The 27,730-nt window shown below is 48.5% G+C and overlaps 12 protein-coding genes across 12 annotated transcripts; 7 read left to right on the top strand and 5 right to left on the bottom strand.

The window, feature by feature from the left end:
* Positions 1-754: 754 nt before the first annotated feature.
* On the top strand, positions 755-1,306 carry N7487_008956 (uncharacterized protein; the record flags this gene model as incomplete). Its single annotated transcript, XM_056876686.1, has 1 exon — positions 755-1,306. The coding sequence occupies one exon, from the start codon at positions 755-757 to the stop codon at positions 1,304-1,306; it is 552 nt and encodes a 183-aa protein (XP_056728874.1).
* A 3,967-nt stretch (positions 1,307-5,273) lies between these two features.
* Positions 5,274-7,574, top strand: N7487_008955 (uncharacterized protein; the record flags this gene model as incomplete). The annotated part of the gene is made up of 2 exons (XM_056876685.1): positions 5,274-5,736; positions 5,806-7,574. 2 exons carry the CDS (start codon positions 5,274-5,276, stop codon positions 7,572-7,574), a joined length of 2,232 nt encoding a protein of 743 aa, XP_056728873.1.
* Positions 7,575-8,802: 1,228 nt separating this feature from the next.
* N7487_008954 (splicing factor ESS-2 family protein) lies at positions 8,803-10,317 on the top strand (the record flags this gene model as incomplete). The annotated part of the gene is made up of 1 exon (XM_056876684.1): positions 8,803-10,317. One exon carries the CDS (start codon positions 8,803-8,805, stop codon positions 10,315-10,317), a length of 1,515 nt encoding a protein of 504 aa, XP_056728872.1.
* Positions 10,318-10,830: 513 nt separating this feature from the next.
* Positions 10,831-11,514, top strand: N7487_008953 (uncharacterized protein; the record flags this gene model as incomplete). The annotated part of the gene is made up of 1 exon (XM_056876683.1): positions 10,831-11,514. One exon carries the CDS (start codon positions 10,831-10,833, stop codon positions 11,512-11,514), a length of 684 nt encoding a protein of 227 aa, XP_056728871.1.
* Positions 11,515-11,646: 132 nt separating this feature from the next.
* N7487_008952 (SDR family NAD(P)-dependent oxidoreductase) lies at positions 11,647-12,531 on the bottom strand (the record flags this gene model as incomplete). The annotated part of the gene is made up of 1 exon (XM_056876682.1): positions 11,647-12,531. One exon carries the CDS (start codon positions 12,529-12,531, stop codon positions 11,647-11,649), a length of 885 nt encoding a protein of 294 aa, XP_056728870.1.
* Positions 12,532-12,817: 286 nt separating this feature from the next.
* N7487_008951 (MID1 family protein) lies at positions 12,818-14,748 on the bottom strand (the record flags this gene model as incomplete). The annotated part of the gene is made up of 2 exons (XM_056876681.1): positions 12,818-13,482; positions 13,536-14,748. The coding sequence occupies 2 exons, from the start codon at positions 14,746-14,748 to the stop codon at positions 12,818-12,820; spliced, it is 1,878 nt and encodes a 625-aa protein (XP_056728869.1).
* A 763-nt stretch (positions 14,749-15,511) lies between these two features.
* N7487_008950 (magnesium transporter CorA family protein) lies at positions 15,512-17,455 on the bottom strand (the record flags this gene model as incomplete). The annotated part of the gene is made up of 1 exon (XM_056876680.1): positions 15,512-17,455. One exon carries the CDS (start codon positions 17,453-17,455, stop codon positions 15,512-15,514), a length of 1,944 nt encoding a protein of 647 aa, XP_056728868.1.
* A 1,303-nt stretch (positions 17,456-18,758) lies between these two features.
* On the top strand, positions 18,759-20,154 carry N7487_008949 (homoserine kinase). The gene is made up of 3 exons (XM_056876679.1): positions 18,759-19,288; positions 19,396-19,694; positions 19,751-20,154. The coding sequence occupies exons 1-3, from the start codon at positions 18,826-18,828 to the stop codon at positions 20,093-20,095; spliced, it is 1,107 nt and encodes a 368-aa protein (XP_056728867.1). The 5' UTR covers positions 18,759-18,825; the 3' UTR covers positions 20,096-20,154.
* A 600-nt stretch (positions 20,155-20,754) lies between these two features.
* N7487_008948 (signal peptidase complex subunit 1) lies at positions 20,755-21,195 on the top strand (the record flags this gene model as incomplete). The annotated part of the gene is made up of 3 exons (XM_056876678.1): positions 20,755-20,802; positions 20,881-20,940; positions 20,998-21,195. The coding sequence occupies 3 exons, from the start codon at positions 20,755-20,757 to the stop codon at positions 21,193-21,195; spliced, it is 306 nt and encodes a 101-aa protein (XP_056728866.1).
* A 267-nt stretch (positions 21,196-21,462) lies between these two features.
* N7487_008947 (SCF ubiquitin ligase complex subunit HRT1) lies at positions 21,463-21,997 on the bottom strand (the record flags this gene model as incomplete). The annotated part of the gene is made up of 4 exons (XM_056876677.1): positions 21,463-21,561; positions 21,626-21,696; positions 21,758-21,836; positions 21,893-21,997. 4 exons carry the CDS (start codon positions 21,995-21,997, stop codon positions 21,463-21,465), a joined length of 354 nt encoding a protein of 117 aa, XP_056728865.1.
* An 898-nt stretch (positions 21,998-22,895) lies between these two features.
* On the top strand, positions 22,896-24,155 carry N7487_008946 (uncharacterized protein; the record flags this gene model as incomplete). Its single annotated transcript, XM_056876676.1, has 1 exon — positions 22,896-24,155. The coding sequence occupies one exon, from the start codon at positions 22,896-22,898 to the stop codon at positions 24,153-24,155; it is 1,260 nt and encodes a 419-aa protein (XP_056728864.1).
* A 1,676-nt stretch (positions 24,156-25,831) lies between these two features.
* On the bottom strand, positions 25,832-26,362 carry N7487_008945 (uncharacterized protein; the record flags this gene model as incomplete). Its single annotated transcript, XM_056876675.1, has 1 exon — positions 25,832-26,362. The coding sequence occupies one exon, from the start codon at positions 26,360-26,362 to the stop codon at positions 25,832-25,834; it is 531 nt and encodes a 176-aa protein (XP_056728863.1).
* Positions 26,363-27,730: the final 1,368 nt, after the last annotated feature.

Genomic DNA, 27,730 nt, shown 5'->3' with positions numbered 1-27,730 from the left:
CGACATACAAGTACGAGGGAGAGTATACTAGGATGTTAGGATATTCACATGTGCTCTATTAAGAAACTATCCTATGACTCAATTTCTATTTTTTTTAAACCAGTTGTTTTAAGAAAAACAAAAACAAAGCGGCAAACCCCTTATACAATATAGAAAAGATATCCAGGTGCAGCGTCGTATCGAGACCACCGATGATATCAACGGGAGCCGCCGTTTCGGGCATCACCGCGCCAAACAAGTTAAGGATCGTCAAGGATCGTCAACAAGAACTCCAATCGACGGATCATTTTTCGAAATCCCTATTACTATTGTCTGCCATCACGGCAGATATTTCTATGCTAATCACAAGGCCAGTTACCAGAGCCATTCAAGGTTTGCTGTCTCCAGTCTTTCTACTAGCAATCCGTAACCCTTATTGGGCATCACAGCTACGCATATGTCATAGATCGAAATCTATGTCCACACTGTCTACCGAGTAGCCAAGTAGAACACAATCCAAGCTGCGGCTCAGGTGCTTAAGCTCCTAAAGCACGTCAGATATCATGCCGCAAACATCTATCCAGAGATCAGGAACGATGGGACAATAGATACTTAAATGATCTGGTCATCTTCCCAAGGAATATAGTTAACCAGTTTTCTTCATTGTCCTTTTATAATCTCCTCCGAATTCACGTCCTCCTAATTTGGTGAGTACAGACCCACCAGATCCAAGCTGAAGTAGTCTAACGACTACTCCAGTTTGAACCATATCGAAATGCGTTACAATCTCTTCACTCCCGTCCTGTTGGCGGCCACAGCACTTGCTGTCCCCGTCCCCAGTCAGAGCGATGTAATCGGTGATGCTGGAATTGCCGTTAACGTTGGCGGCGATAAAACCGTTGGTGTTCTTGATCACAAGCGTGATGTTATCGGCGATCTTGGTGCTGCTGTCAACGTCGGCGGTGACAAGACCGTTGGTGTTCTCGATCACAAGCGTGATGTTATCGGCGATCTTGGTGCTGCTGTCAACGTCGGTGGTGATAAGACCGTTGGTGTTCTCGATCACAAGCGTGATGTTATCGGCGATCTTGGTGCTGCTGTCAACGTCGGTGGTGATAAGACCGTTGGTGTCCTCGATCACAAGCGTGATGTTATCGGCGATCTTGGTGCTGCTGTCAACGTCGGTGGTGATAAGACCGTTGGTGTCCTCGATCAGAAGCGTGATGTTGGTCACGGCGGTGATGATGACTCCGGATCTGATGTTATCGGCAAGCTTGGTGCTGCTGTCAATGTCGGCGGCGCCGATACCGTCGGAGTTGCTAAATGAAGTAACCACGACTTGCTTGTGGAGCTGGCCGTCATTCTCAACAAGGCCGGAACTTCCAAGCTCCGAGGATCTGGTGCATAATAAGGTAGATCACCCAACCTTGAATGGACCATCTAGATCTCATGATCTAATTGTGGGCATTTCACCCTTTGTCTCTAGAAGAGCGAAGCTAACATATGCAACTTAGAATTGGGTGGACTTCTCAGTCTTGGGGCTCGAACGACAAAGAACCGGTGTTATGGATTTGGCTTGATATTACTTTTAATTATTAATGAGCTTTAGTGCCTAGGAATCAAAACTCTAGGCTACAATCTTTCAATATTTCGATTCCACATTTCCCAATGCCTCGAATATGATGTATGGACTACGAAGAATACAAAGAAAGGATGATAATCGACTATGTCCAATAGTTTCCCATTTGTTTGTCTGCTATTTGGTCGTGCCGAAGAACCCAAGCTTGGAGGTCCCATGTATCACAAAAGATGCCTTGCAACATGAAAGGGGCCCCCTGTACGGAGTACGGAGTACCATCAACATAGCTAATCCCTACCATGCGCTATCATGTAGTACTCAGTTTAACGGTCAATGCCAGGTTACATCACCCGGCACTCGGATCGTCGCACATAGTAGCATTCAATATTGACCTGCAGTGCGCCTATCTCCAATGGAATGAAATATGGTTTGAAGGATCCAGCCTCAATAATATGGCAGGTGTCAATGGGCCCATATAGTTACAATGTTAGATTGATCTATTCTCCACATGATACATACAGAGTTCCAACGGGCGCATACATATGTACTTTACCCAGATAGGCGACCGTTGGATCATATCCAGGGTAGAATGATAGCGCGCTACGCGATACTAAACTACCACCTTGGGATTTATGGCCGTCGAACCTCGGAAAAATGACGGGCTTCGCAATTGATTCTAAAGGTACTCCGTATGGAGTACAGAGTTCGTACCTACATAACTGCCGGCGTCGGGGACCAACTTCCTCGTTTCAGGGGAATTAGATCCGTCGATCGCCGGGAAGTATGAATAGGAACGTGTTCGTGATAGGCGAACCATAGAAATGAAGATGGGGACGGAGTAATAGTCCTAATTTACCTTCCCCCTGTTATTCTAGAACGTATCCCTTCGAACCTTGTCTCGCGCTATTCTACGGAGTAGTCCCTATCTTTATTATTATCCCCGTGGTCCTCTACGTCGTATCCATCTTATACCGATATTATGCCTACCCCGTATATTATACTATTAAGCCACAATTCTACTTTTTGAGGGCTTGACCCATCTTTAAACTGAAATCTGCATTATACTTCAAGAGTCTCCTACTCTATTTGATCTTCCGTCTTTGTTGTCCAAATGCCACCAAAAAAAGCAAAAAAATAGATCTGACAGCCGACGACACTTCAATTTCGGGGCATATTCCTGACACAGATCTAAGCTGAGGAAGAACACCGGGGACGCTTGGACCTACAAGATAAACATAGGTAGGTACAGTACAGACCGATGACGATCGTGGACGCGAAACGCGAACGACCGGTGGAGATGGGGAACGTGCTAGTTAGGACCTCCTGAAAGGGGATCACAGTACAAAGTAAGTAGTAATTAAGAATATCAATTGCCGCACAACGCAGGTACAAATATGTATAATGTAGGAACAGAGTTCTTATTACGGAGAAAACGTTCTAGACTACGAGATCATCAGGAACCCACTTTACAACTTCGATACACACACTACAACTAGCGGTATATTGAACTTCTGAAATAGAACGAGACAGTTTGGTGTTTTGTTTTGGTTTCGTTTTTTTACTTTTCCCGGGTCTCTCCCTTGTTTCGAATCGTGCTAGCTGCAGGTTCAGGTCCACTTCCACACTAGATAGGAAGTTGGCTGTTGACTTATAGACCTGTCCAGCTAAATATTAGAATATGTGTGCGACGAGTCACCGCAACGGTAGAAAGTAATGTGCAAGAATTCACCTCTACCTACGGAGTAGGTATATTCTATATTCTATATTTTACCAATCAATTCTACGTACGGAGTACTACTTCGTACTTCCAAGATGATAATATGCACATACCAGGCAATACAGGCACAATGGATATACCCCGCCCTTGAGACAAATGCAACTTTCCGACAGGTAAAATGGACGGAGTAAGGGCTCCCGATGCCCGGATACTCACATTCTTCAGCTTCATCTTGCATCCCCGAGGTAGTGTGAAATTGAAGTTTGCATGTAGTCTGATCCTTTTTGCCTTTTTTTTTAATTCATTTAACAAATTTTAAAAAAAGGGTTGTCAATGCGTATGAGATAGGAGACCGGCACTCCCCGAGGCTTGGAAGTACTAAACAGCCCCTACAGCTAGGTGAGATCACAGGAACAAACTTGCATGGGAGATCCTTGCCTGTCCACCTTCTTTTACAGGGATATTTAGATTGAACTGGAGAAACTGGAGAAATGCCGTGGCACATGTATACCTAGGCTATAATACATATTTTAAATTGCCTCTGTAATACAATGTTATTATGGACTTCTGGAACCCCACTGCCAGATCCCGAAAAAGTAGATTTCGATCTGAGACTGTTTCCCAAGCCCTATGTTTGATTTTTTTACTAAGGTAGAATCAGTTTTAGGGCCGGACCTTGTGATGAAAACCGTTGAACCGAGGCTCCGCTATACGCGGGGAAGGGACGAGGCGTTTCTGGTTTCAGGCCTCACGCAAGGCAGAGATGGTAGGAAGGGAAGCCCTGGAGGAGCTCGGGGATATTAAACAGAAACAAATTCGAAACATATTACTCCGTATAACTATAGAGAATACTACTATGTACCTAGGTATGTATCACCTTTCTACAATGTTGTATGGGAAAAAAAATAACAAAAGAGGGAACCATATCCATGGATCCAAGCTTCCAGTGTGCGCCCCAACTTATCGTGATAAGGGCTTGTCTCTCCCTCTCCACTCAAGTCCTAACGTTGCTACCTTAGGAGTAAGGATTCAGTACAATATGGAAATGTTTCAATTCTTGTCATTGGGTATTCAATTGGATATTTTACCCAATGATATTCACTTGCTACTAGGATAATATGCATGGATATGGAGTGTTGTACTCCGTACCTAGGTAGGAACAATCTATAAGATCGCGTGTATCGTGTGTCTTCCCCTCCCGTGTCCACGGGTCAAAGCTAACGGTAAACCTTGGAACCTTGAAACTTTGGGTAAAAGAGTAACCAAAAAAATAAATAAATACTACCTAGGTAAATAATAATAAATCAAAATCGAAACGGGGCGTACCAGAGGGCTGATACTTGCTGAATAAGGTATAGTGTCTTTGTTCCTTTCCCCACACGCGGGTCTCAAGCACGTTCAGAACCAACCCCCTGGCTCGATGCATATGCCACTAACGCAGACTTGGCTTCGTGCTGGGAATTCCCGAAGTCCATTGACATCCATGGATGCGAAGTACGTACCTTGGTTACTATCCCGTGTATATTGTATTTGCTTTATTTTTGTTTTCTCATTTTTTGGATTGTTTGTGTGAAATATGATCAATACCCAAAAAAAATCATATAAACCCGGCTCAGTGCATAGTGTAACCGTTCTAACTCAAACAAAGAGAGTGATAGGAACAGAATGACACATATAAAATACGGAGTACGGAGTATAAGAGAGGATATGACTATAACATCATATACTAATAATAATAATGGAAAAAGAAAAAAGAAAAAGAAAAAGAAAAAAGAAAAGTAAATACCATAAATACCCCTGACCGAGGCTCCACCACTGCTCCGTGTCTTGTATTGCTCCCGTCATCGAGTATTCTATTAATTTATTATCATCGGCACGACCTCGTTCTGTTCCACTCGAGAACCGTTCCTTTCCACTTTCGCTCCTTTACGTTGTAGTCGGCGGAGATCTCCAGATTTCATCTTATCATGGTGTAGTTTCTCTCTTTCACTTCCCACCATGTCGACCTTTCCACCCCCAATGGCTAAAGCCTGGGATAACGACGACGGCAGTGACCGTCCTTCCACGAACTCGTCCAACGAGCAACCGGAACATGTCGCACATATCCGTTCCAGGTCCATTGCCCACGCCAACAGCCCCAAGCGGCTATCTGTCTTTAGTGGTCGTTCAAGAAGCAATACCACCACCTCCACTTCTTCACGCCGCTCACCGGGCTCTTCCATGACCTCGACAGATAGTTCAGTTGTCTCGGACGAGCGGGCTGGTTCATCATTGGGGTTCCGCTCCGATAAGCAGGACAAGCCGTCCCGGTCCTTGTTGGCGCGGGGAAGCCGCATCCTACGTCGACAGGGTAGCAAGATCAACATCGTCGCCACGCTGGACGAGGAAGACGAGGCCGATCGAGAGAAGGCCCGGCCTGAGAGGGAGATGTTTGGCCGTCGTGCCCGCCATACCGATCACAGTAAGTGTGCCAGCCACTCAGCTGACAGCTGAGATTGTGGACCCAATTGACCCTCGACAATCGATATAGGCGAGCGCTTGAAAAGCATCATTTCTGATCCGTTCGACTTCCACCACTTGACTCATACCAACCCCTCGCAGTTCCAGGCTTTGGATCAAACACGTGAGAACGATCTCGTCACCGAGTTCTCGGCCATCCGAGCATCTCAGCGGCCCCAGACCGGTCTCAAGGGTATCCGCGCCGAGGATATTCATTTCCGGAATTTCTCCAGTGATGACCTGGCCTCGCTTGGAACTGCCACCACGGTGGATGTGCCCAGCACAAGCCCGCCGGTTTCTCCAAAGACATACCAGAGCCACGCACGCAAAGAATCTCGCGCCAACGAGAACTTCTCGCGGCCAGTCTCCAGATATCCCCGGTCTTGCCCCACCACTCCCCCACCTCCTGCTGTGCCAGAAACTCCCCCGCCTGAGACTCAGGAGCCGGCACCCCGTGCCATTGACGAGATTCTTGGCTTGTCCACTTCGATGACGTACCCAGAATGTGTCCAATCGGCGCAGCCAACCCGGTTTTTCAGCCCCGAACCCGCAGATGATAGCACCAGAACCTCGTCCATCGGCAGTCACTATGATTTGGAGGATGTTCCCGAGGAAGAGGAAGGAACGCGGTATTGGGAAAGCCCTGAGTCCAGCATCGGACGCCCCCATTCTGGCACAACTTCTCAAACTAGCCCACCTCCAGCCAATCCCCGGTCATCCAGCGCCAGCGAGCACAATGCTCCAATGTCGATATATGTGGCCGAGGAGCTCTCTAGGAAGTTCTCTGAGGCCTTGGGCTCGCCGACTCTTCCTGAACATATTCAGGACACGGATACCCCTCGCGCCCAGGTGGAGGTCACACCCCCCGAGCCGATCGCCAGTCTGCACCGATTTTCATACGAGGATGAATTGTATGACTCGTGGGATGCAGACATCGACTACTGCTATGAGCACGCAGCCGAGTCCACCTCCAACTTCGATTGGTCTCGCACATCCCTGGATGAAGCACGCCCCCAAGTCGGCGTAGCGTCCAGCGAGGGCCCGTGGCTGGCCCCGAAAACCCGACACCTCCAGCCAAGCCCACTGAGCACCTCCGCCCTACCAACCCCAGACCTGGACCCTAGCCCAGCGCAATCGATGCCCTCCCACTCCGTTCCCACCCCGGCAACCGCAGACTACCAGCAGGAGTTCATCGCGCGGGGCGCAGACTATTTCCATCCCGTCAGTTCCTCGATCCTCCCATCAATGGGCAAACCAATCTCCCACGAGCCATTGTATGAGGAGTACATGACGACTGATGGCGAATCAGACCGCCACTTTCCCTTCTCGCAGGGCATGGGTCCTATCTCCCCACGCAGCAGCTTCTCCCCGATAAGCAAATGCAACTCGCAAGAGAGCCTGATGCTCTCACGCGCAGCCTCTATCGTGCGCAAGCACCGCTCTTCCGTCTCGACGACGAACAGCGTCCCAGAGCTCATCCACAGCTTGTCCAGCAGCCGCGAGCTCATGCCGACAGACCGCATGACAGCCGGCGAGGCCCTCACGCGCCCTTCATCATCCTCCCACCACCGCCAGACCAAGAGTCTAGCCGAGGCACACTTCCTCCAGAATGGCAGCAGCACGAGTCTCGAGGGCGCGGATCTCACCGTGTCGCTTCATGACCGCGCCAAGTCCATTTCGGAGGTCGAGTCCCAACCGATAAAATTCGAGGCTCCTTTGCCTCCTGTTCCTCCCAGAAACCCGAATAGGAGGAAGGCTCGCTCACCATCTTACTCTCTCTTCCCAACAACCGCTCACTGAGTGTCACTATCATTATGATCAACCCCCTATTTTGTGTCGATTTCTTTTTGTTTTTCCTTTTTCTCAACCCCTTGCATATCTATCTCACATCTCTCGCTTTGTCATCCGATAGACACCCCTCCCTCTCTCAACCCTCTCTCAACGAGTCCACGATCTGTGTTTTTCCTAGTGTCTCTGTGTTTATGTTTAACTTGTCTAGTCGTTGCCTGTGAGCCATACGTTTTTCTTTTTTTGTTTTCTGATTTGTTCTGCGTGTTTCAGCTGTGGTCAATCTTTCACCTCTATGCATTTCTCAGCGATAGCGAATTTTTACTGGCCTGGTGTCTTGGAAGGGCGATTTTGGGAAAACAGAAAAAGAGGAAAAGGAAAAGGATCCTTTGGAGGACATTTTGGATTTCGTTTTAGGGTCATTCGCTAGTCCCTGGTTTTTCTTTTTCCGTTATAGACTTTGATTTTTATAGAGGAGCTCATCTGCTCCAATACCATTCGTTGGCATGACTTTGCAAGCATCGGTGTAGTGATAGGAGGAATGTATTTGAATTTCATAAAGACCTTGAAGGTGTGGTCCCAAAGATGTTTAATATACCAAATGAAGGTTAACTTGGAACTCTATTAGATCTAAATATGCCTGGATAATAGAAATAAGCTATGGATGCATAGAGTATGTCTCTGAATATGCATCTATAAGATGATTTTTGTGTCATACATACTTTTTGTTTTGGTCTTTCTGATGTGGAGAGAGAGGGTTCCGACATTTGAAAGGACATTTGAAAGGTCATTTGAAAGGGGAAGACAGGTTTCGTATATACACCAAGTCCAAAAGAACGCCTCTACTGAGCCTGTAATTATTGTAACAATAAATATATGCATCGGATCTTGGGCGCTTCGTATCTTCCCAAGTCGAGTATCTCCTATTGTAATTAGCGCTCATGTAGCGCTGATTATAAGGGTACAGAATTTCCAATACCTCCCAAGAACCCTGCCCCGGTGCGGATTCCAACCTTGGAACCTGTCCGCGCTTAGTCGGCCGTTCTCAACCTTAGAACTACCTAGCTATGATATGATCTATGCAGTGCAATATGTTACATAGTAGATTAGTGATGCCCGAAGTATGATTGCCTAAAGCGGTTAGATCAAAATCATATGACCCGCTATCTTATCGCCACCAACTCATCCACCTCTCATTCCAGATTTCTTTATTCACTCCCCAAGCCTTTTCTCTACAAATATGGCATCTACTCCTTCACAGGAGCTGGTCAAGCAATCGCCTGGCCAGCTTATGCCTCCTCCACCACCTCCGAAGCGAATCAAACGCCCCGCAACTGTCCTTGATGAAGACATCTACAGCAACGCTTTGTCCCACATTATCGCCCGCGACTTCTTTCCGGGCCTGCTCGAGACACAGATCAAACAAGAGTACTTGGAAGCACTTGAATCGAAGGACAAAGCATGGATTGCAAGCTCCAAAAAGAAGTTAGCAGGCGTCATGCGCACGCCCACCCCGGGGTCGAATGCAAGACGAAAGTCAGCATCGGTTCCGAGCACACCACAGCATTTCCCGGCGGGACGACCGGGTGACACCCCACATGGCTGGGGAGGTGACACTCCCATGTCCGTCGCATCCGCTTCCACGGCGGCAACTGAAACAGAAGACCGGCATATTCCCGATGTATCGAATATGGGACTGGTCGCGTTCCAGGAAAAGTACACCAGCGAAGACAACGAGTCTTTCAACAAAGTCCTGGACAAGCAAAATAAAAAGCGACGGGATAAACATGCCTGGCTTTGGAACGGGAATAAGATTCCCTCCGCTCGGCAAATCGCACACCACCAACAAGAAGTCAAGCGCATCACAGCTCAAGGTGGAAATCCACAAATGGGCCTTATCAAACGAGAAGAGAATGTCCAGCCCGCCATAAAAACCGACCTGGATGCCCGCCCCGCAAATCCAGACACGTGGAAAAGCCGCCCAGACAACACCCTTATGTTCCTCCCCTCCTCGGTGGAGGATACCCACGAGACGCTCGCGCAGAAGGCAGAAATGACATCCCGAGCAGCCCCCAAGCGAACCCTCTACCAAAATACCAGACTTCTAGACCCGCATGCCGCGGCAGCAGCGGATGCCGCCAGCGCCGTTCCCCCTTCACCCTCAATATCCGCCATCCAAGATGCCATCGCCGGCCGACCGCATCTCAGCGAGTCCGAAGCCGCATCCGCCTTCGCAGGTAGCGAAACCCCGAGGGTGAACGGCTACGCCTTCGTCGATGAGGACGAGCCGGAGCCTGAATTCACATATGGCTCGAGTTCCAAAACCGACGACATGGAAATCGACTGGCGCCTCCTCGGACCGACCTCTGAAAACCCAAATCCCTTCCAACTTGGCGAGACTCGCAAGCGTGAAGCCCTGCATCACCGTATGGTCGATCGCATGGCACGGAACAAGCGTGCTGAGAAGGCCGCCCGTGTTACGAAGACGCCTGTCTCGTTGACGCCGCGATTCGCTAGTAGTCCTCGTTTGGACTTTGGATCTCGGTCTACGCCTCTGGCTGGGTCTACGCCTGGGGTTGGGTCTAGTAGGGGCTCTGTCTATGGTGGAGGGCATTCCCAAGGAAAGATGCTTACGCCTGCAGCGCAGAAGCTGTTGCAGCAGGTGGGGACGCCGAGGTCGGGAGAGAGGAAATCTGGACTGGGGAATGTTTGGACGACTACACCAAAGCGAACGCCTACACCGAGGCGAAAGTGATGGTGATTCATGACTTTACTTCTTTTATTTTTCAGCTGCATGATACCACTGAGTCCATAGACTCCAACGGCGTTTTATTTCTTTTTTATCCCGGATAACAATCATAGATGCCAGTACTAGACGTACCATTACTTTTTTTAGCTAAAATTTTCAAACTATGAGCATTAGTATAAGAATAGAAATGCACGCAGTGTAGTTCAAGTCCGACTATATAGTCGGCGGACATCGGGACGAACAGAAACCGCACGAAAACAATTCTTACCCGGGCCCGGTACTTCTTCGGCCTCCATGCTCTTATTCCTTTAATTCAACGACATGTCCATAAATATCATACATCTTTACCAAAATTGATATTTGGAAGCTTGGATTTGGCCTAGAAATTGTGGGTTTGCTCTATATAAATGTTCAAGCGTCACTAACGAGATGACAGATTCTGATTTGAAACTTAATCGGTCTCTATATTATTCAATTTACACGCATTTGATTTTGACATCTGGTTCAACAAATATCAAGATGAGCATCGAGACACTAGAGAGCAAGACTGCTTCATCAGCATCAACATCTGCTACTTCATCTGAGACTATCTCCAAAGCCAAAGAGATCACCACACCAGCAGAGACACCAACCACAGAAGAGGAAGAGAAAGAGAAAGAGAAAGAGAAAGAGAAAGAAAAAGAAAAAGACACATCCAAACGTTCAATCTACTCCCCAGCAAATCTACTCTCAAGCCTCCTCTCTCCATTCTCCTTCTCAAGCACGTCCCCAGAGCCAACCACCACAATATCTCCAAGCAATGATAAAGAAAAAGAGAAAGAGACCAAAAGTCCAACTAAAATATCAATCGAACCCCCAACTTCAGACTCAACAACACAGCCAACTCCAGAACCATATTACACCCCGGAAGAAACACCCCTGTACAAAACCCTCTACAAGACCCGTCTAACCAAAACCCGCACAAAACAACTCCTCCGCGCAGGAGAGCGAGCATACAACGACCCACCACCTCCACCAGGACTGGGTGATTGTTGTGGCAGTTCGTGTGATCCTTGCGTAAGGGATTTGTGGAAGCAAGAGATCGGGATTTGGAGGGAGAGATGGGGGGATTGGGCCGTTGAAGACGGGACGGATATTCCAAAGGAGAAGAAGAGTGAGAAGAAAGAAGAGAAATTGGCGAAGAGGAAAGAGTTGGAATGGTGATTGTTTATTACAACGTACCTAACATACCTATATTTGTTGCTATTCTCTAAACTCAGACCAAATTGGGCAGATCTATCAGTGTAATACCATAATAGGCAAAGCATAGTGCAATACTTCTGTTTGATTTTTAGTCTATCGAAATTCCAACTCAGCCTTCAATCTCACGCTTAGCTTCTTCTTTCCACTCCTCCCTCCAACGAGACAAGGGGGCCGACCCTCCAGGATATCCCCAGTGGACCACAACATCCGCTTCCGATCAAGCTCCTCCGAAACCTCATTATCCGGACACAAAATATAAAACTTCTTCTCCTTCATTTTCTCCACCATGAAATCAACCACCTGCTCAGAAGTCCACGCACCCGCCGGCTTCTCCTTGAAGTGTCCGGTGTGGAAACCGGTATAAGTCCACCCAGGAATCAACAGATGGACACTAACATTCGGAGCAGCTTTATCTAAATCGAACGACAAATGCTCTGCAATGGACCGTACAGCGGCTTTGGAAGCATTGTACGCAGGGTTACTGGGAGGATTCGTGATACCTTGCTTGGAGCCAGTCATCACAATAGCCCGGGGGACATCCTTGTTCCGGGTAACCGTTTTCAGGAGAGCAACGATGCCATTCGTATAACCCATCGTGTTGATTGCAAAAGTCCTCTCGAAGTATGTCGGATCCTCCCACATCCCCTTACCCCCGTTTGGACTTATACCAGCGCCGGCATTGAGCATTAGGAAATCAATACCGTCTGGGAATTGGGACTCGATTTTAGGAACCAACTGTTGCCATGCATCGAATGATGAGACGTCGAGAATATGGCTGCTGGTGGTGGTGTTGCGTCCGTCGGAAGTGAATTTGGCTGTTGCCTGTGAAAGGGCTTCGGCGTTATTGTCGACAAGCACCAGGTTCATTCCGTGTGAATAGCATCGTTGCGCTGTAGCAAGTCCAATACCTGAAGCGGCTCCTGTGATGAGTGCTGTAGCGCCCTTGCGGAAAGTTGTAGCGGGAAGACTCGATGCCATGGTGAAGATTGTGATAGAGGAGTGGTCAACTGAGAAGTTTGGATTTCAACTATTTATAAGCAAGTGGGGGAAATGCTAGAAAAAGAGGAAGACATAAAGAGATAAAGTACACTGTCATGTGCGGAGTATTTGCGGCATGTTTGGACTATTTTCTGATCGAAAAGGGTAATAATATGCCGCATCCGCATCCACTTCGATGCACTTTTATGTTGTAGAGAGATCCATATCTATGTAATAATATTACTAATGCTATTAATGAGCTCAAGTAAAAATTGATCATGCCTATTTACAGTAGATACATAACCCCCATAACCACCAAACTAAACATCCAACTCCAAGCACCCAGTCTCACCCCAAGACTCAAATAATATACAGCTCCAAGATAAGAACAAGTAATAATACCATCTGAATTCCGATATCCATAAGAGGAATTCAACCACGCGCCCTCAGGACACCCGAAGCCAAGTGCAGATGGGCAACTCTGCACAAGGGTATGACAGATATCCTGACACGGCAGAATCTCCTTATAGGGACCTGGCATGATCTGCTCATCAATGATAGCATTGCGGGATGTATTCGACGCCACGGATTGCCGGTACGGACTATCATCTGGCAGAGAAGATCCATTGATGAAAGCCTGGCCTGCGTTACGGACCGCCAGGTAGTCGGCAGGGTTACTGAAATCCGCGCAGCGGGGGATCGTGACGCCGCAGAGCCATTGTTTGTAGGCATCTGCGCAGTCGTCGCAGCTGACGGCGAGGGAGAACATGGATTCTTCGTTGGTTTTACACTGGATTTGTTGGAGGGAATAGGTGAAGTTCTGGTAGAAGGCGGCGGCGTAGTCATCGTAGATTGTGCGGAGCTTGTCGACGCTTAGTTTAGGGTTTGAGGGGACTGCGTATGCGACCTCTGAGCAGAAGGTTAGGTTGAAAAGCACGCCACAGTTGTTGTCTGGAGGATGGTTAGAATGAAATTGTTTTTGTAGGGTTTTTGGGCTTGCTTACCTGCTTTGGTCGTGAAATTCATCGGTTTCCATACCTGGCCGCCGCCGCCGATGATGCCATTCCCGGACGCGGTCGAATTGCCCACCATTGCCAGAAGACCGCTGTACGATGAACTCTGGTTCAGTCCAGTAATATAGAACTGTTCTTTGGGCTTATTCCCAAGTCCGCGATTGGTCATGCCAACCTCGGTTGAATTGCTGATCCGGCCCACCTGCGAAAGCGCATCGAGGGCGCAGAACGATTTCTCCAAGCCCACCAATGCTGTGTCGTTGATATTGTGGGCAAACATAGTATACGGAGGGACGATGTCCATCCACTGCTTGTAATTCGTGGAGTTTTTCTCGGACTGGGTCAGGTTGTTCGTCACCAGCAGCGCGGCTGACACGTCCGCGTCGATGAAGAACAGATTTGGTTCATCATCCACGATATTGTGGAAAAAGGCATCGATGGATGCTGCAATCTGATACTTGTAAACTCCCGTGTAGTCGGTTGAATTAGGTGCTGCGACGCCGATGAAGATGTCGTTGTCGGTGTCTACGGTGATTCCTATATACCCGCCAACGGCAGTGTATATCTCTTGCAACGAGTCATCTTTGCCCGGTCCTGGCTCTTGCAGTTTCTGCGAGGTCGACACATACAGTTGCAACTGCGGGAATGCGCCGTGGGCGCTGGTTTTGTTGGTATATGGTTTCTGGCAGGTCGTGAGCGATAAGTAGACTGTCGTCGTCGCTCGTTTCGAAAAGTCCATATCTCGTTTCCGTAGCTCATTGTTCGAGTCATCGCCATCTTCCTTTGTAGAATTTATGTATGCAGGAAGACCGGGGCCTGCGGTGTCATGCTTGCCGTTCACCACTGTTTTGGGCAGGTAGAACCAGTGGACATCGCCGATCTCGAACGACTCTCGCGTCTCGAACTGATTGTTACCCAATGCTTTTGCAGCATTTGGGTATCTGCGCACGAGGTCCAGCCCATTTGACTCGCCATTTTCGTCGACACTGTCACGAAGTTCCAGCCCATTGAATGAGTCCAGCACAAGTGGGAGTCCTGCCCCGTCACTCGTAACCAACCCTCGGAGGTTCAAGGCGTTCTCTGTATCCGGCCCATGGGGGGTATCAGCATAGGCGACCGAGTCGCAGGCGAGTACGAAAGTGAGGAAGATCGCGCTAATCGTTGCAGTAAGATAGCACTGCAACGCGTTGTATTGGTGTCGCATGGAAAGACGGAGGGGAGGGTGTCGCTGCACAGCCAATGGGCAGAATTTAAGTTGACCAGTAAATATATCACGGGCAAGCGGTGGTATACACCAGCTGTAAACCTCTTGCTGGAGGCAAAACCAGCGGCTGCATGTAGTCGATGTGAGCGTTGTTTGGATGAAAGCTGGCTATCGGGGAAAATGCCAGCCTTATCAATTTGGCTGCCTTGCTGCCTTATTTAGAACACGTAGGACCGCGCGTACATAAGTACATCTAACTATCTACTCCGTAAATATTCATGGATACCATATATCCTCTGCCGGATAGGACTTCCCTATCTTACCTACTCCGCCCTGTGTATGAAGGCACTCGGGGTCAGGATCTGAGTAAATTGAGCTGAGGACACTATCCAATCAGGACGCCAAACTCCTACAAGGACAGGCAGCTGAGAATGCAAATCAACGAAGGAACATTGGCCAGACAGCTCAGACCCCCTACGGGAGCACTAACTGTGGCTTCATAGGGTACTAGAATGAAGTTGAATGATTCTAATGCATATAGCTTGGATTTCAAGCCACACAAAATTTCAAGAAGTTTATGAGGTCGTTTGCAAAGGAATATGGAAAGTATATTCAGTCGAATAGATATTGTAGCGCAAAACCAACAAAAAAACAAGGGACAAAATAAACTATCACAGACAAGCAAGATGCAAGATGCAAAATAACAGGAAGAAAAAGTCGAGGAAAGATAGCAAGTCAACATAATCAATGATAAAAATCAAAATCAAACCAGCCTCTGCCAGCGAGCTAGGCCAATACTCACAACAACAATACCTGCCATCACTCCAAGAATACCGAACCACCACGTCAATCCCTCTGTGTGCGCGCCGGGAACTTCTACGTTCATACCGAACAGACCACAGATCAGGTTCATGGGGACCAGAATCGTAGCAATCAGGGTGACCTTGCTGAGAACCTTGTTGACGTGGTTTCCCAGCACCAAGTTGGTAACATTCAGCTGAGCCAAGTAATTGGTATGAGACCGGCTGAGCATTTTTTCGAAATGCGCCAAGTTCGACATCATGGTCACGACGTGATCCTGGATATCACCCAGGTAAAGACCAATATCACCACGGGGAGTAACCGAGTACTGCTCGTTGCAGCGCTTGGAAAATCCACGAATGACATCGGCCTTGCCGCCTAGCAGGCGCATCAAACTCATGACTTTCTTGCGCAGGCCTCCAATGCGAGGGAGGAAGGATTCGAAATCGTCGACTCGGGCGATGAATACATGGTCTTCGATCGCCTCGGACTCCAATTCCACATCTCGAATCACGGGGCCGAAGCTATCCACGATGTCGTCGATCATCGCGTAACAGATCCAGTCACTGCTGAGAGATACATAGTCTCGCAGCTTTCCAATACGTTTCCGAACATTGGATGCGTGGGGGTTCTCCTCGAAAGAGAAAGTGAGGACACCGTCTCGGAAGACAACCATGTAGAAATTGACAGGCTCGAGGAATTCCTCGCTGGTTTTGTCCATTTGGAAGAAGGTCCGGAAACAGACAAAGTAGTACTGTTTGAATAATTCAACCTTCTCGCGGGCTTCCTGGGTTTGAATATCCTCCGTTGTCAGCGGGTGAATAGAGAAAGCCCGCGAGATAGCTCCCAATTCCTCATCGGTGGGGTTAACCACATCCAACCACCACACACCTCCCTCCGGTCCAAGCTCGAAAAGATCTCGGAAGGTTTCCCCAGGGAGCACCAGATCTCCCAAATCGGCAGCATGAACTGTGCTTTGAGACTCGGACGAAAAGAACCCAAAGCGAGAGCGCTGGGTTGTATTCTGGAGAGGCTTGACCCGCTCCTTTTCATCTGTAACCTCAGCACCCTTCTTTTCATCTTGACTCAATGTATCAGACGAGCTGGTCTTTTTGATTGCACCCATCTCAGGGCTCTCGGCACCAGGACGGAGGTCGTAGAAGATGCGGGGCCTCTTGCTCTGCGAGCTCATGCTGTGCTTGCGACGATCGCCATCGCCGACTTTGGTGCTCGGATTCAGAGCCACGAATTCTTCAAGTTCCTCGTAATCAATGACGGGAATACGGCCTGGTTCGTCGAAGCAAGCCTCCTCTGTCGTGTCGAATGGCACATCACCCAATTGAGGGCGGATGACACTGGCGTTACTGAAAGTCGGACGCCGGTTGTGGGTACCACCCGAAACGGTGCGTTGCAGGATAGCTTCTAGGTCGGGAGGCGCATGGCTGTCCAGGGTATTGGCGCGCTCACGGCGACGCGGGTCGGCAAAAGCTTCGACTGAATTGGGAGGAGAGGATGATCGAGCGGACACAGACGAGGCGCAGGAAGCGTTGGCGAGATCCGGGTTCACGACGCTGATGCGACGAGGGGTCTGGTAAGTGCCGTTATGGTCGACTGAGAATCGTCGACCGAGTCCATTCAACTCGTTCAGCGAACGGTCGTCTTCCGCGGCATTTTCGAAGTCTCGGGGGATTGGTCCGTCCCTTCGGGCATCTTGCGGACTGAGTAAGTCTGGACGATCAATCATTTCAGGGCCTTGGGTGGTATCGCGCGGGCTATAAGAACGCTCGACCGGGGCCTCAATTCGTGGAGGCGTCTGCATCTGGAGGCGGTGATCATCCAGTTCGGGTACCGGGGTACTGTACCTAGTTAGGTACATGTACCTCTCGGATCTGGGAGACTCAGACATGGTGAGCTCTCCGTATAAGAGGATTCGACGAAAACGATTTAGGGCGCCAGATTGGCAGATTTTTGTGGGAAGTTTGGTTTAGTTAGAGTTGCTCTTTGATAGCACGACGGCCGGAGCAGACGCAAGCCGGTAAGAGGTTCGTTCAAGGGTGACGGCCCTCCATCCATAAGCCAGACCCTTCACGAGGGTCTGGCGTTACCGACTAACGTCTGACGGCCACAATAAGGTCTTTCTTGAAACCCAGTTAGGGGGTCTGGTGTCGCCCCCGCCGAAGACCCGGAACTTAGGGCCTGCAAGAGGGTGGAGGAGAGAGGCCTTGGAGTAGCGAAGTCCCGCCAACTTGAAGAAGTGGGAGGATGAGGAGCTTGGTGGCTCCAGAATTGCTGTTAGACGGGATGCGCGAAATCGCCGATAGTTCAACGATTAACGATTTCGAATTCTTGGGCTTCAGCTGAGATCAAATGAAGATTCTAGTTTTAGAATCGTAAAATAATGTGGAATAAATTTAGTGGGAAAAGCGGGAAAGGGTGGGAAAAAGGTATAAAATGAAGTGGCAAAGACCAAATGGAGTCGATGATGCCGAGGTGGTTCCGGAAGCCCACAGAGTCAGGAGTCACCACGGGGATATCAAAAAAAAAAAGAGTTAGGATATTCAATATAAAAAGCACCTCAGGGGGCTGCGATTATAGGAGAAAAAAGGGAAAAAAACAGTGGGGGGACTAGAACTAATATATTGTATGCCCGAGAAAAAGGGAGACAGGTGTGAAAATTTTTGCAAGCGGGCCCCGTTTCAGTAGATAAAGGACTAAAAAGGGTCTATACGAGTAAGAACGGGTAAGACTATAAAATAACCTATTATTATGATTATTATTATTGGCTATACTAAATAATTTGTCTATTGCCTTTGAGGCATTTTGTGCCGAATGTCTTTGCTTTGACTTCTTATACATCTGGTCATATAGAGCCATATAGCCATATACTACCTACACGACCCATGCACATATTAGCCTTTCGATCTTTGTCCCCCTTGGCAGTTGGGGTATTTTCAGGTTAGCTGACACAATAAGATTAGTCTAGAGCAACTTATCTCGGTAAAAAATACCCCCCCTTTTTGTTATGTTTCTTATGTTTTGCCTTTTTTATGTGGAACATCAATGGATCAAATCAGGAAACACACCGACAGTATAAATGCAATCGGATCTGACATCCATGTTAAAACGTTAAATCACAAATCAAATCCAAAAGAATAGAAATTCAAATGGATTAAAGAAAAAGGTCCCCACTTAACGTTTCCGACGTCGGCCAATTTTTTTGGTGCGCCAAGAGTTTCAGAGTCACATACCGGACTATCAGACGATCTTGTACATTTTATGTGTTTAGACCCTTGTAACACACTTGATATAGTCATCGATATCATGTCTTCCTTCGTGATCAAGATCCCTTGCTCCTCTGCCAACATTGGCCCCGGGTTCGATGTGATCGGTCTGGCACTGTCCCTCCACTTGGATCTCCACGTCACCGTCGAGGCCAAACCCTCATCCCAGCTTCCCTTCAACTGCGCCATCACCTATGAAGACCAAAGCAAGAGTGTTGAGCAGATCAGTCTCGACCCCGAAGTCAATCTGATCACCCGTGTAGCCCTGTATGTCCTCAGATGCCATGACCAGCGGGCCTTCCCCGTCGAGACCAAGGTGCATATCGTCAACCCTATCCCGTTAGGCCGGGGTCTGGGTTCCTCTGGTACCGCCGTCGTCGCCGGTGTCATGCTGGGCAATGAGGTGGGTAAGCTGGGTCTGAGCAAGGAACGGTTACTCGACTTTTGTTTGATGATTGGTAGGTTGGAGTGTTTTATGTGCCCCTCATCTGAGTCTCCCCGGGAAAAAAAAAACAACAAAACTATGAATCGTATGTCGTACATATTACTAACGCTATACGGACAGAGCGGCACCCGGATAACGTGGCTGCTTCCCTCTTCGGTGGGTTCGTGGGTACCTATCTGAATGAGCTTAAGCCCGAGGATGTGGCACGCAAAGAGATCCCTCTCAGTGAAGTTCTGCCGGCCCCGGCAGGTGGTGTGGACACCGGTATCAGACCCCCCGCACCACCCATGGCCATTGGTCATTACAGGAAGTTCAACTGGGCTCCTGAGATCAAGGCCATTGCCATTATCCCTAACTTCGTGGTGCCTACTGCCAACGCCCGTAATGTACTCCCGGAAACCTACTCGCGAGCGGACGTGGTATGTGAATGTTCAAAATCGATAAACTATCTGATTCCAGACTAATCTCCAGCTAGGTCTTCAATCTCCAGCGCGCTGCACTCCTCCCTGCGGCCTTGGGAAGCTCCCCACCGGATCCTGATATGATCTTCCTCGCCATGCAGGATAAGGTGCACCAGCCGTATCGCAAGACGCTGATCCCAGGCTTGACCGAGATTCTCCAATCCATGACCCCTGCCACCCAACCCGGTCTGCTAGGAATCTGTTTGTCCGGTGCAGGACCTACCATCCTGGCACTGGCCACGGATCGCTTCACCGAGATTGCTGACCGCATTATCGCACAGTTCGCTTCCAATGATATCTCGTGCCAATGGAAGCTGCTGGAGCCTGCTCATGATGGCGCAACTGTCACCTATAACTAAATGCCGGTGCCTTTTTCTGTCGTCATAACACGATCGCTGTCTGCGAGTCAGCGGTTCGCTGTGCTTGACATACAAGCACGCAGCATTGGAGCATTGGAACCCGAGGGGGAACTCGTATCTGGTTGGATATGGGGAGATTTCTTCCCTAACCGCCACATGGGTCATGCAAGATCTCGTTTTTCACCGCTCCTTGCTTCTCGCATTGCAGGGTGCATGTGAGCCTTCCGACACGGCAAGTTGGGTTCGGGTTACGTTTGGATTTTTAGGGTCTTGTACATTGGTACACGATCGTAGACCGAGTTTCTCGAGACCGGTTTCCCATCAGCAGTGCTCCAATTTGGGTGGACTGTCTGTTTTTGGTTTTAGAGATAGATGGCAGATGACATCGAATGAAATCATGATCAACCACGTAACGATTAAAGTTCAATATCGGTTCAATTTCTCAAGGGACAACCCCATATGGAATCAAAATTATCTTGCAAGGTTGTACTCCGTGCTTCGTACGTACTTCGACGAAGTGCTGTGTATATAGTGTAGAGAGCAAGGCGGTCCGACGTGGCAGAAGGCAAATGACACCATTGCGATAAGCCGCCCAGCATCGATCAAGGGACCCTCGAACCTGGCCTGTTGACCTCGAATTTGAATAACTTGCTTCAATCATGGATGAATTACTCGCCCCTATTCAGGATGCCATTGAAGGCCAAATTGTACGCCCCGCTGCACTGTCTTTATTCATTGTTATTGCTCCGCGCGGGCGATCCAAGCTAACAATATCTCGATAACAGGACTTCCACGGCCAACGCCTAGCAGAGCTACTGTCGACCATCTTGCTGGTTATTTCAGGGGTAAGTTACTCGAATATTGAGTCTTGCATTACCACATCTAACAATTATCTGCGCTAGGCCGCCAGTTTTATTGTCGGATACATCTACAAGGACATCCACCTTACGTTATGGACCGGGTTGGCGGGCACACTGTTTACAGCTTTCGTCGTTGTCCCACCCTGGCCGGTATACAACCGCAACCCAGAGAAGTGGCTGGGCTCACCAAGCGCGAGAGCAACTCCTGGTATAACTGTGGATGGGGTGAAGGTGCAATAAGCTATTGTTGGGAAAACTGTCAAGCGTAATAATCATTGGAAGCATTTGGGCAGCGCTCTCGTCTGCTACGGAATATGAGAATGGGAAACTATGGAGCTGGCTCGAGATGTCAATCGTTCGAACGCCCAAACCCTAGGCCGCCGTAAAGATCCAGAAGTGTCTTCGGGGAAAAAAAATATCAAGTTATAGCCATTGAATTGAGCATGCGGCATCAGCCAGAAATCGTGAATTTGTATCGTGTAATGTCTTCGAACTCCCTGCCCCTCTTTACCGGCCGTACTTCTGGAACTCCCAGTCTCGGTTGTCTAGCGGGCAGACTTGACGGGTCTTCAGCCACCTCGATATGCAGTGGAAGTGGAATGCATGCTATAGAAAGTGAGTGATTAGCCGATGATCATACGGTCAGACGGGGGGATGCGGGGGTCCTCACGTTGCAGATACCCCAGGCAACAGTGCACTCTTCCGTTGTTGATGATCCTTGGTTGGCCTGGCATTCGATGCCTGTTTTGTCGGTCGGTCAGTTTGTAAGATAAGAGAGCTTTGGAAGGTGGTTTCAGCCTACACAAGTCCATGATGTGGTTTCGGCAAATGGCACAGTTGTCGACGACGATATCCCAAGCCCACAGGGCAACAGCGTTCCACTTGAGAAGAACCAGTCAGTATTATGAGTCGCACCGAACAGGAGGTCTTTTAGTACCTTCTTGACCTCGAACTTCTTCTTGTCGGCATTATCGGAACCCTTGGCAACGGCCTTGCCCTTGGAAGAGCCAGTAGCGGCCTCCTTCATCTCCACGTCTGTCATATTGAGGTTCTTGTCGGAATTTGGATGGTCTCGGTTTGAAATTCTTGGCGCGAGACAACAGAAGCTAGCTGTGGTGGGGGGATCAGAACTGTGACTGACGTAAGTGAGGCTCCGATGCCTAGGTTGGGGCGGTGATGGAGGGCGGTGATTGTAGTATATGAGCGAGATAGAACGAACGAGGTTCCTTTTTGGGGGAATTAAAACAAGTGATCTCTCCAAAGGTACTCAATGCACAATAAAACAATGCGACCCTGTCCAGCAGTTGATAGTTCTGTTTGACTCGTGTTTGTTCTTGATATCGCGAAGCAGGTGGCGTCCTTAGTCATCGAGATCAGATCGGGGGTCCCCTCGTTTGTCTGCGTTCGATGGTCTTTCCCTTCAACGGACAACAATGATTCAATCTTCCTTTTCTTCTCTTCTTTTTTTCCTCTTTAGAGATGCCTCCAGTTGATCTTCGTTTTTGACTTTTGTTACGCTCTTCGTTTGAATAGACAAGATCTTTTAATAGACTGTCTATGTTTGCCTTGGAGCGACATCTGATTGACTCAACTTGCGACGCTTTCACTCCCTCCGTTTGATACACGTCACTTTCTCTGCTTCCCCGGCGTTGCCATATCTAATATTGTCGACACCTGCTGAGCAGTGATCTGACCTATTTTGCTACAATCTCCGCATCTTCTGCCTTTTACTGCTTCGTCATAGCGTTGCCTTTTCTCTTTACCTCTCTCCACAGGCTGCCTATTTTTCAAGCCAACCGTCGACATGTCGGCTCAAACTCCTCATCCCCCCACCCCCTAAGGGTTCGCGCAACAACCGCCGCCCCCAGAAGAAGAATACGACTCCTCACGCCCAGAAACCGGCGCTCCTCTCTACTCCTCCATCATCCCCGCCGCATAACATGAGCCCCAGTGTCATCCAGATGGATCCCTCAACCAACTTCAACTCTTCAAAGAAGAAGCCTATGCGTTCAGGAAAGAAGCCCAGAGACAACAAGGCTTCACCTGCCCCGCACTCTGGATACCATAGCAACGGGTACAATAGCGGTCCCCGGCACACACCAACTCACCCTGCTGTCACATCTCCTCAGACAAAGCCGAGCGCAGCCTACGCGGGACCGACATTCCATGCATCGCCTGCGCCATCTGCTTTACCGATTCCTAGCTTCTTCTCCAAGTCGGCTCCTGATGCCAATCTGGTCCCACCTATCGAGACCGATAGTGATGAGGCGGAATTGGACCCCGAACCAGAGGTGACTCCGTCCAAACCTCGCAACCGCAACAACCAATTTAAGGGCGAAGAGCAGAAGCCTTCTCCTCTTGACTTCCTTTTCAAGGCTGCTGTGCAAGCCAGAGACCAGAAATCCACTAGCAGCCCTGAGGTGAACAAGGTCCTTCAGTCTCCCCAGACCGAACCCCGGGCCGTGCGCCCAAATCCTGATAGCATGTTTGCATTTGAAATGGGGAACTCTGATTACAATCGCAACTCTCAGATTGGCCCTTCTTTCGCTCCTTCTTACCAGGACCGTATGAATGCGCTGAGACCCTCAAGTACCCCTCAGTCCTCTGACATGTCTGAGGAGGAGCGACGGGTCAAGACTGAGGAGTTGAAGCATCTGTTACTCAATCCACCTCCACAGAAGCCACCTTCCTCGGCGTATGCCTCTCCCGACTATGCTGGATCTTTTGGGCCCCGCCCTTCCAATGTGCCCCCCTATGCGACACCTATGCGAACCTCGTCTGGCCCTCAGTTGACCATGTCGCATGGCTCATTCTCCCCCCACCAGCTGCAGCAGCAGCCTATTCCTCAGAACAACGGACGTCCCCAGTACCAATACCCGACCCATTCTCACTCACCACTGCGTCGTGAGGTTGACCTTGTGCCGCCCCCTTCGATGCCTCCGTATCGTGGCCCAGTCTCGAACAGCACCTCGAGCGGAGGTTCCCCGGCGCCATATGGCAATCCGTACATGACAAATTCTCAGCCTAAGCGGTCTGGTTATGCTTCTCCTCAGCAAACCCATGCGTCGGCTTCATTCCAAATGCCACTTAACTCACCATCTCCTTCTCGAGTGGTGGACACCAGACAGATTGAGAATGACATTCGTCGAGTGCTGAAGCTTGATACCTCGGGACCCCCGGCTACCCAGAGCTTCGCATAGCTATGCGCGGTTCCACTTCCTGTTGTCAGATTATGATTTTTCTTTTCTACAGTCTTGACTCTCTTCCCTTTCGTTGAATGAATGGCTTGTTTCTTTTGTTTTTCTCTATTGTTTTTTTCTCACTTCTGTTTTTCTTATCTCTTAAATTCAGTTTGATTTTACTATGTTTCTCCTTTGCATTATGTTCATACGGGCATCCTCGACTGGTCTCGGGTCCCTCGGTTGGTTTATTCTAGTCTTCCTTTCCCGCGACAGGATGCTCATTGTTTCTTTCCATACGTCTCTTGCGGCAATGTTCACCATGATGATGATACACGGCACTGGCTGCTTGGTAAATTGATGAGGTGGTAGTTTTATACCTTTTCTCCATCGTTTGGCGTCGTGGTTTTTCCCAAATGTGGTGGCGCGCCTGGTTTTGGCTTGGGGCATGGAGGGATGCTAACAAATGCATGATTTTGCTGTTTCTTGCTTTCTTGTTTTTCTGCATTGCTTCTCTTTGTTGTTTTGGGCCTTTCGGCTGTTTTCACTTCTCCTGCTTCTTTGTCTGGTCGAAGCAGCGGTCAGTCTCGATCGGTCCTTCAAGACTGACCTAGCACTGATCTCGCACTTCGACCTTGGTGTATCCTCCTCACTCGTTTCAAGGGGATTGAACTTATCTAAATATCTGGCTAGTCCACATCGATGTGCTTTTGTGTCCGCCACTCAATTTGATAATCATCACTGGTCAGATTTTGTTTCCGACTATGGAGTCTAAGTAGTAGGCGTACATAGTAGCCGAGTAGATCTGATGCTTAGATGAATATTCTTAGAGATTAGGTCCCTTAGGCCTAGTTTTTTACACGCACAAACAGGACAATCCCCCAATACTCTATGCATATAACGGTTCACTACGGCGCGTCCTACAATACAAAAAATACCTAGGCATGCCATATGCATAAGTTTTCTTGTCTTCAAGATAGCTAGGAAAGGTATCCCAGTAGACATTAAGCAAAGCATCGTAAAAGGGTTTTTTAGATATCAATAAATGTAAAATGTGAACCTATCATTGATCAGGAATCAATCCATAGGTCTATGAGCTTATTTCCCGTGTCCATAGATGCCATAGAAATCTGTTTTGGTGCAATGCATGCCATATTTCAATATATATTGTGGCCGCGGTCGGCTACATACCAATGCTCGACTTCTCTGGTGACATTAGAGTAGAAATCAAGATTGGGGAAGGCGGCTGATTTGAGACCTAGGATATCACGAAGTCTCCTGTACCAGGTGATTTGACAGGTAATATAAAATCACGAGTAGAATAATTGCCAATTGAAATGAAAAACAGAACTCAGCCTCTGAAAATCGAGTGGGAGAAGCATTAGGCAGTAAACGATATGGAACATAAAGTCATGGGCAACACTTCAGTGAAAAAGCAAGAAGAACACAGAAATCCAAAATTCTGAAGGTAGCCTTGGAAGTAGGTACGGTTTCTTTATCGCTTAACCAACTGCAAGAAAAGAAAGAAAAACAACCATCAAAGACAGAAAGCAAAGCGCTCGTTCATACATTGGGCATTGTTGGGCGTCGGGTTATAGTTCTTGGGAGTGATGACTTCACATATGCAACAGCCCTCGATAGATAACTAAATGACCCCTTTTCACCATAATTGACACCTTCACAGTATAAAAAGCTCACTATCCACCCATAAATCCATCAAACTCATCGTCGCTATCCGGAAGCATTGGTATAACTTTCACATGTCGCATCGGGTCAATGCCCTTTTCATCTGAGCACTCTTGAGGCGACGGAGCATCCAACAAAGTCTGTAAAGACTCTTCATCGATCACCATACACATATGATATTGAGTAGAGAGACCTTGATCCTCCTGTACATCAACCCATCGCCGGAAATGAGCGCGAATGGAATCCATCGATGCTCCTTCAAATTTTGGATGGTTCATGATGATTGAACGGTGCTGAGCCCAGATCTCGTGATATGAGGTGGGATCTGTATTGATTGGGGTGTTGCTTCCCGAGGAGACGCATTCAGAGTATAATCCATGTTTCATGTAGGAGTTGAGGAGATCGATAATTCGGAGGAATGCGGCGTTGGAATGGGGAGTATATGTAGTGCGATAAATGACATAACCCCATGTTGATCCGTTTCTAGTGGTCGTGTGAAGGTGCTTAGTAGGCCAGGACAGCCCGTTGAGAGTGAGATTCATTGTAATGTATGTTTTGAATGCTGCATGCCAGGTCAATACAAAAAGATGGGATGGGAAAAAAAGAGCCACGAACTATGTTGTACTCAGATTTAATGATTTGGTGTCTCTACCCTTCTCCACCTGTGCTGACGCTAATGTGCAACCGAGGAGGGGGCTGTTCATTACCAAGATCATTTGGCCCCAAGACCCTTTAAACGCAGTTGTTCGGCGGATATACTCAATCTAGACAAATGGACTTCACATATCTGCTTGTGATATTTGCAGATATGACATAATATTGCCGAGTTTGACAGTATCAGCTGGAGATAATGATTCTCATGGTTCTGGGGATGTACCTACTCCGTAGGTACTCCGTAGTCTACGGGTATTACATTATCTTGGCATCTTGGCAAATACCCAGAGTGAGACCCTCATCCCCACGCTATACCTAATTCAGTGAGGCTTATATATAGTATGTCAACACGGGCGAACCAAGCGGGAAAGAGGTCGTGCGACCATTATCCATTATAGTACTTTATACTATCGGCATTTGAATATGGTATTCGCTTGCTGCTCACTCACTAATATAGTACTACTAGTGGGTTTTGGCATACTATAGTATTGGGCTATTGATACATAACGCCACGAGATTCAGTCTTACACTCTCTTGGCAACCTCTAGGGCTCCTTCCAACATTGTGAGACCCTTGCCAAGACTAGTGGGGTCTCGGGAACTACATCTGTACTAGTCCACTAATGCCTGCATGGTAAACCCGAGCTCATCCGTACAACTATTTCGTATATTCTTCTTCACCCCTAAGAGATAAGACATATTCCATGTCATGGATATCAAGTGACCCAACAGGCGGTAGGAGAGATCAAAAATCCATTGAAGACAGCCTTACTTATATAGGCAGTCCCGACCTATCTCTCGGTTTTATCAGTCCTCGCCATGACATCCATCCGTTCATCCCAACTCTATGGCTGGGATGAATCTGGAGGATATCTAGCTGCCATTCAAAGTAAAAGAGTTTCAGATAATCCGACGTATCAAAAGACTCGCTTATGCGTTGTGTGAGGAATCCGCATTCAGGATGGCTTCGCGCAGGAGCCGCACGGATATCTTCCTGAATTCACACACGCTTTGAATGCGCGTGCGATTATGAGCAATCGAGTACCAAACATGAATTCACCGGACGATTTCCCTTACTGTTTTTGGCATCCAGATACCCCAGCCGAACAGACTCTCTGAGACCTACTAGAGCGATACCCTAGGAACGACCTATTGCAGTACCAGGTCGAGCGCGCATGCGCTGCAGGAGGCTACACCTCTCTCTATTTGGAGCTAGACCTGCTACCAGACGTGGCTATTGCAGAGGAAGCGCGCGAC

Source organism: Penicillium crustosum (genome assembly GCF_028827405.1).
Source record: "Penicillium crustosum strain IBT 35664 chromosome Unknown utg000003l_segment0_segment0, whole genome shotgun sequence".
NCBI lineage: Eukaryota > Fungi > Ascomycota > Eurotiomycetes > Eurotiales > Aspergillaceae > Penicillium > Penicillium crustosum.
The sequence above is the reverse complement of the archived record's forward strand: the minus strand, read 5'-3'. Positions and strand labels throughout refer to the sequence as shown.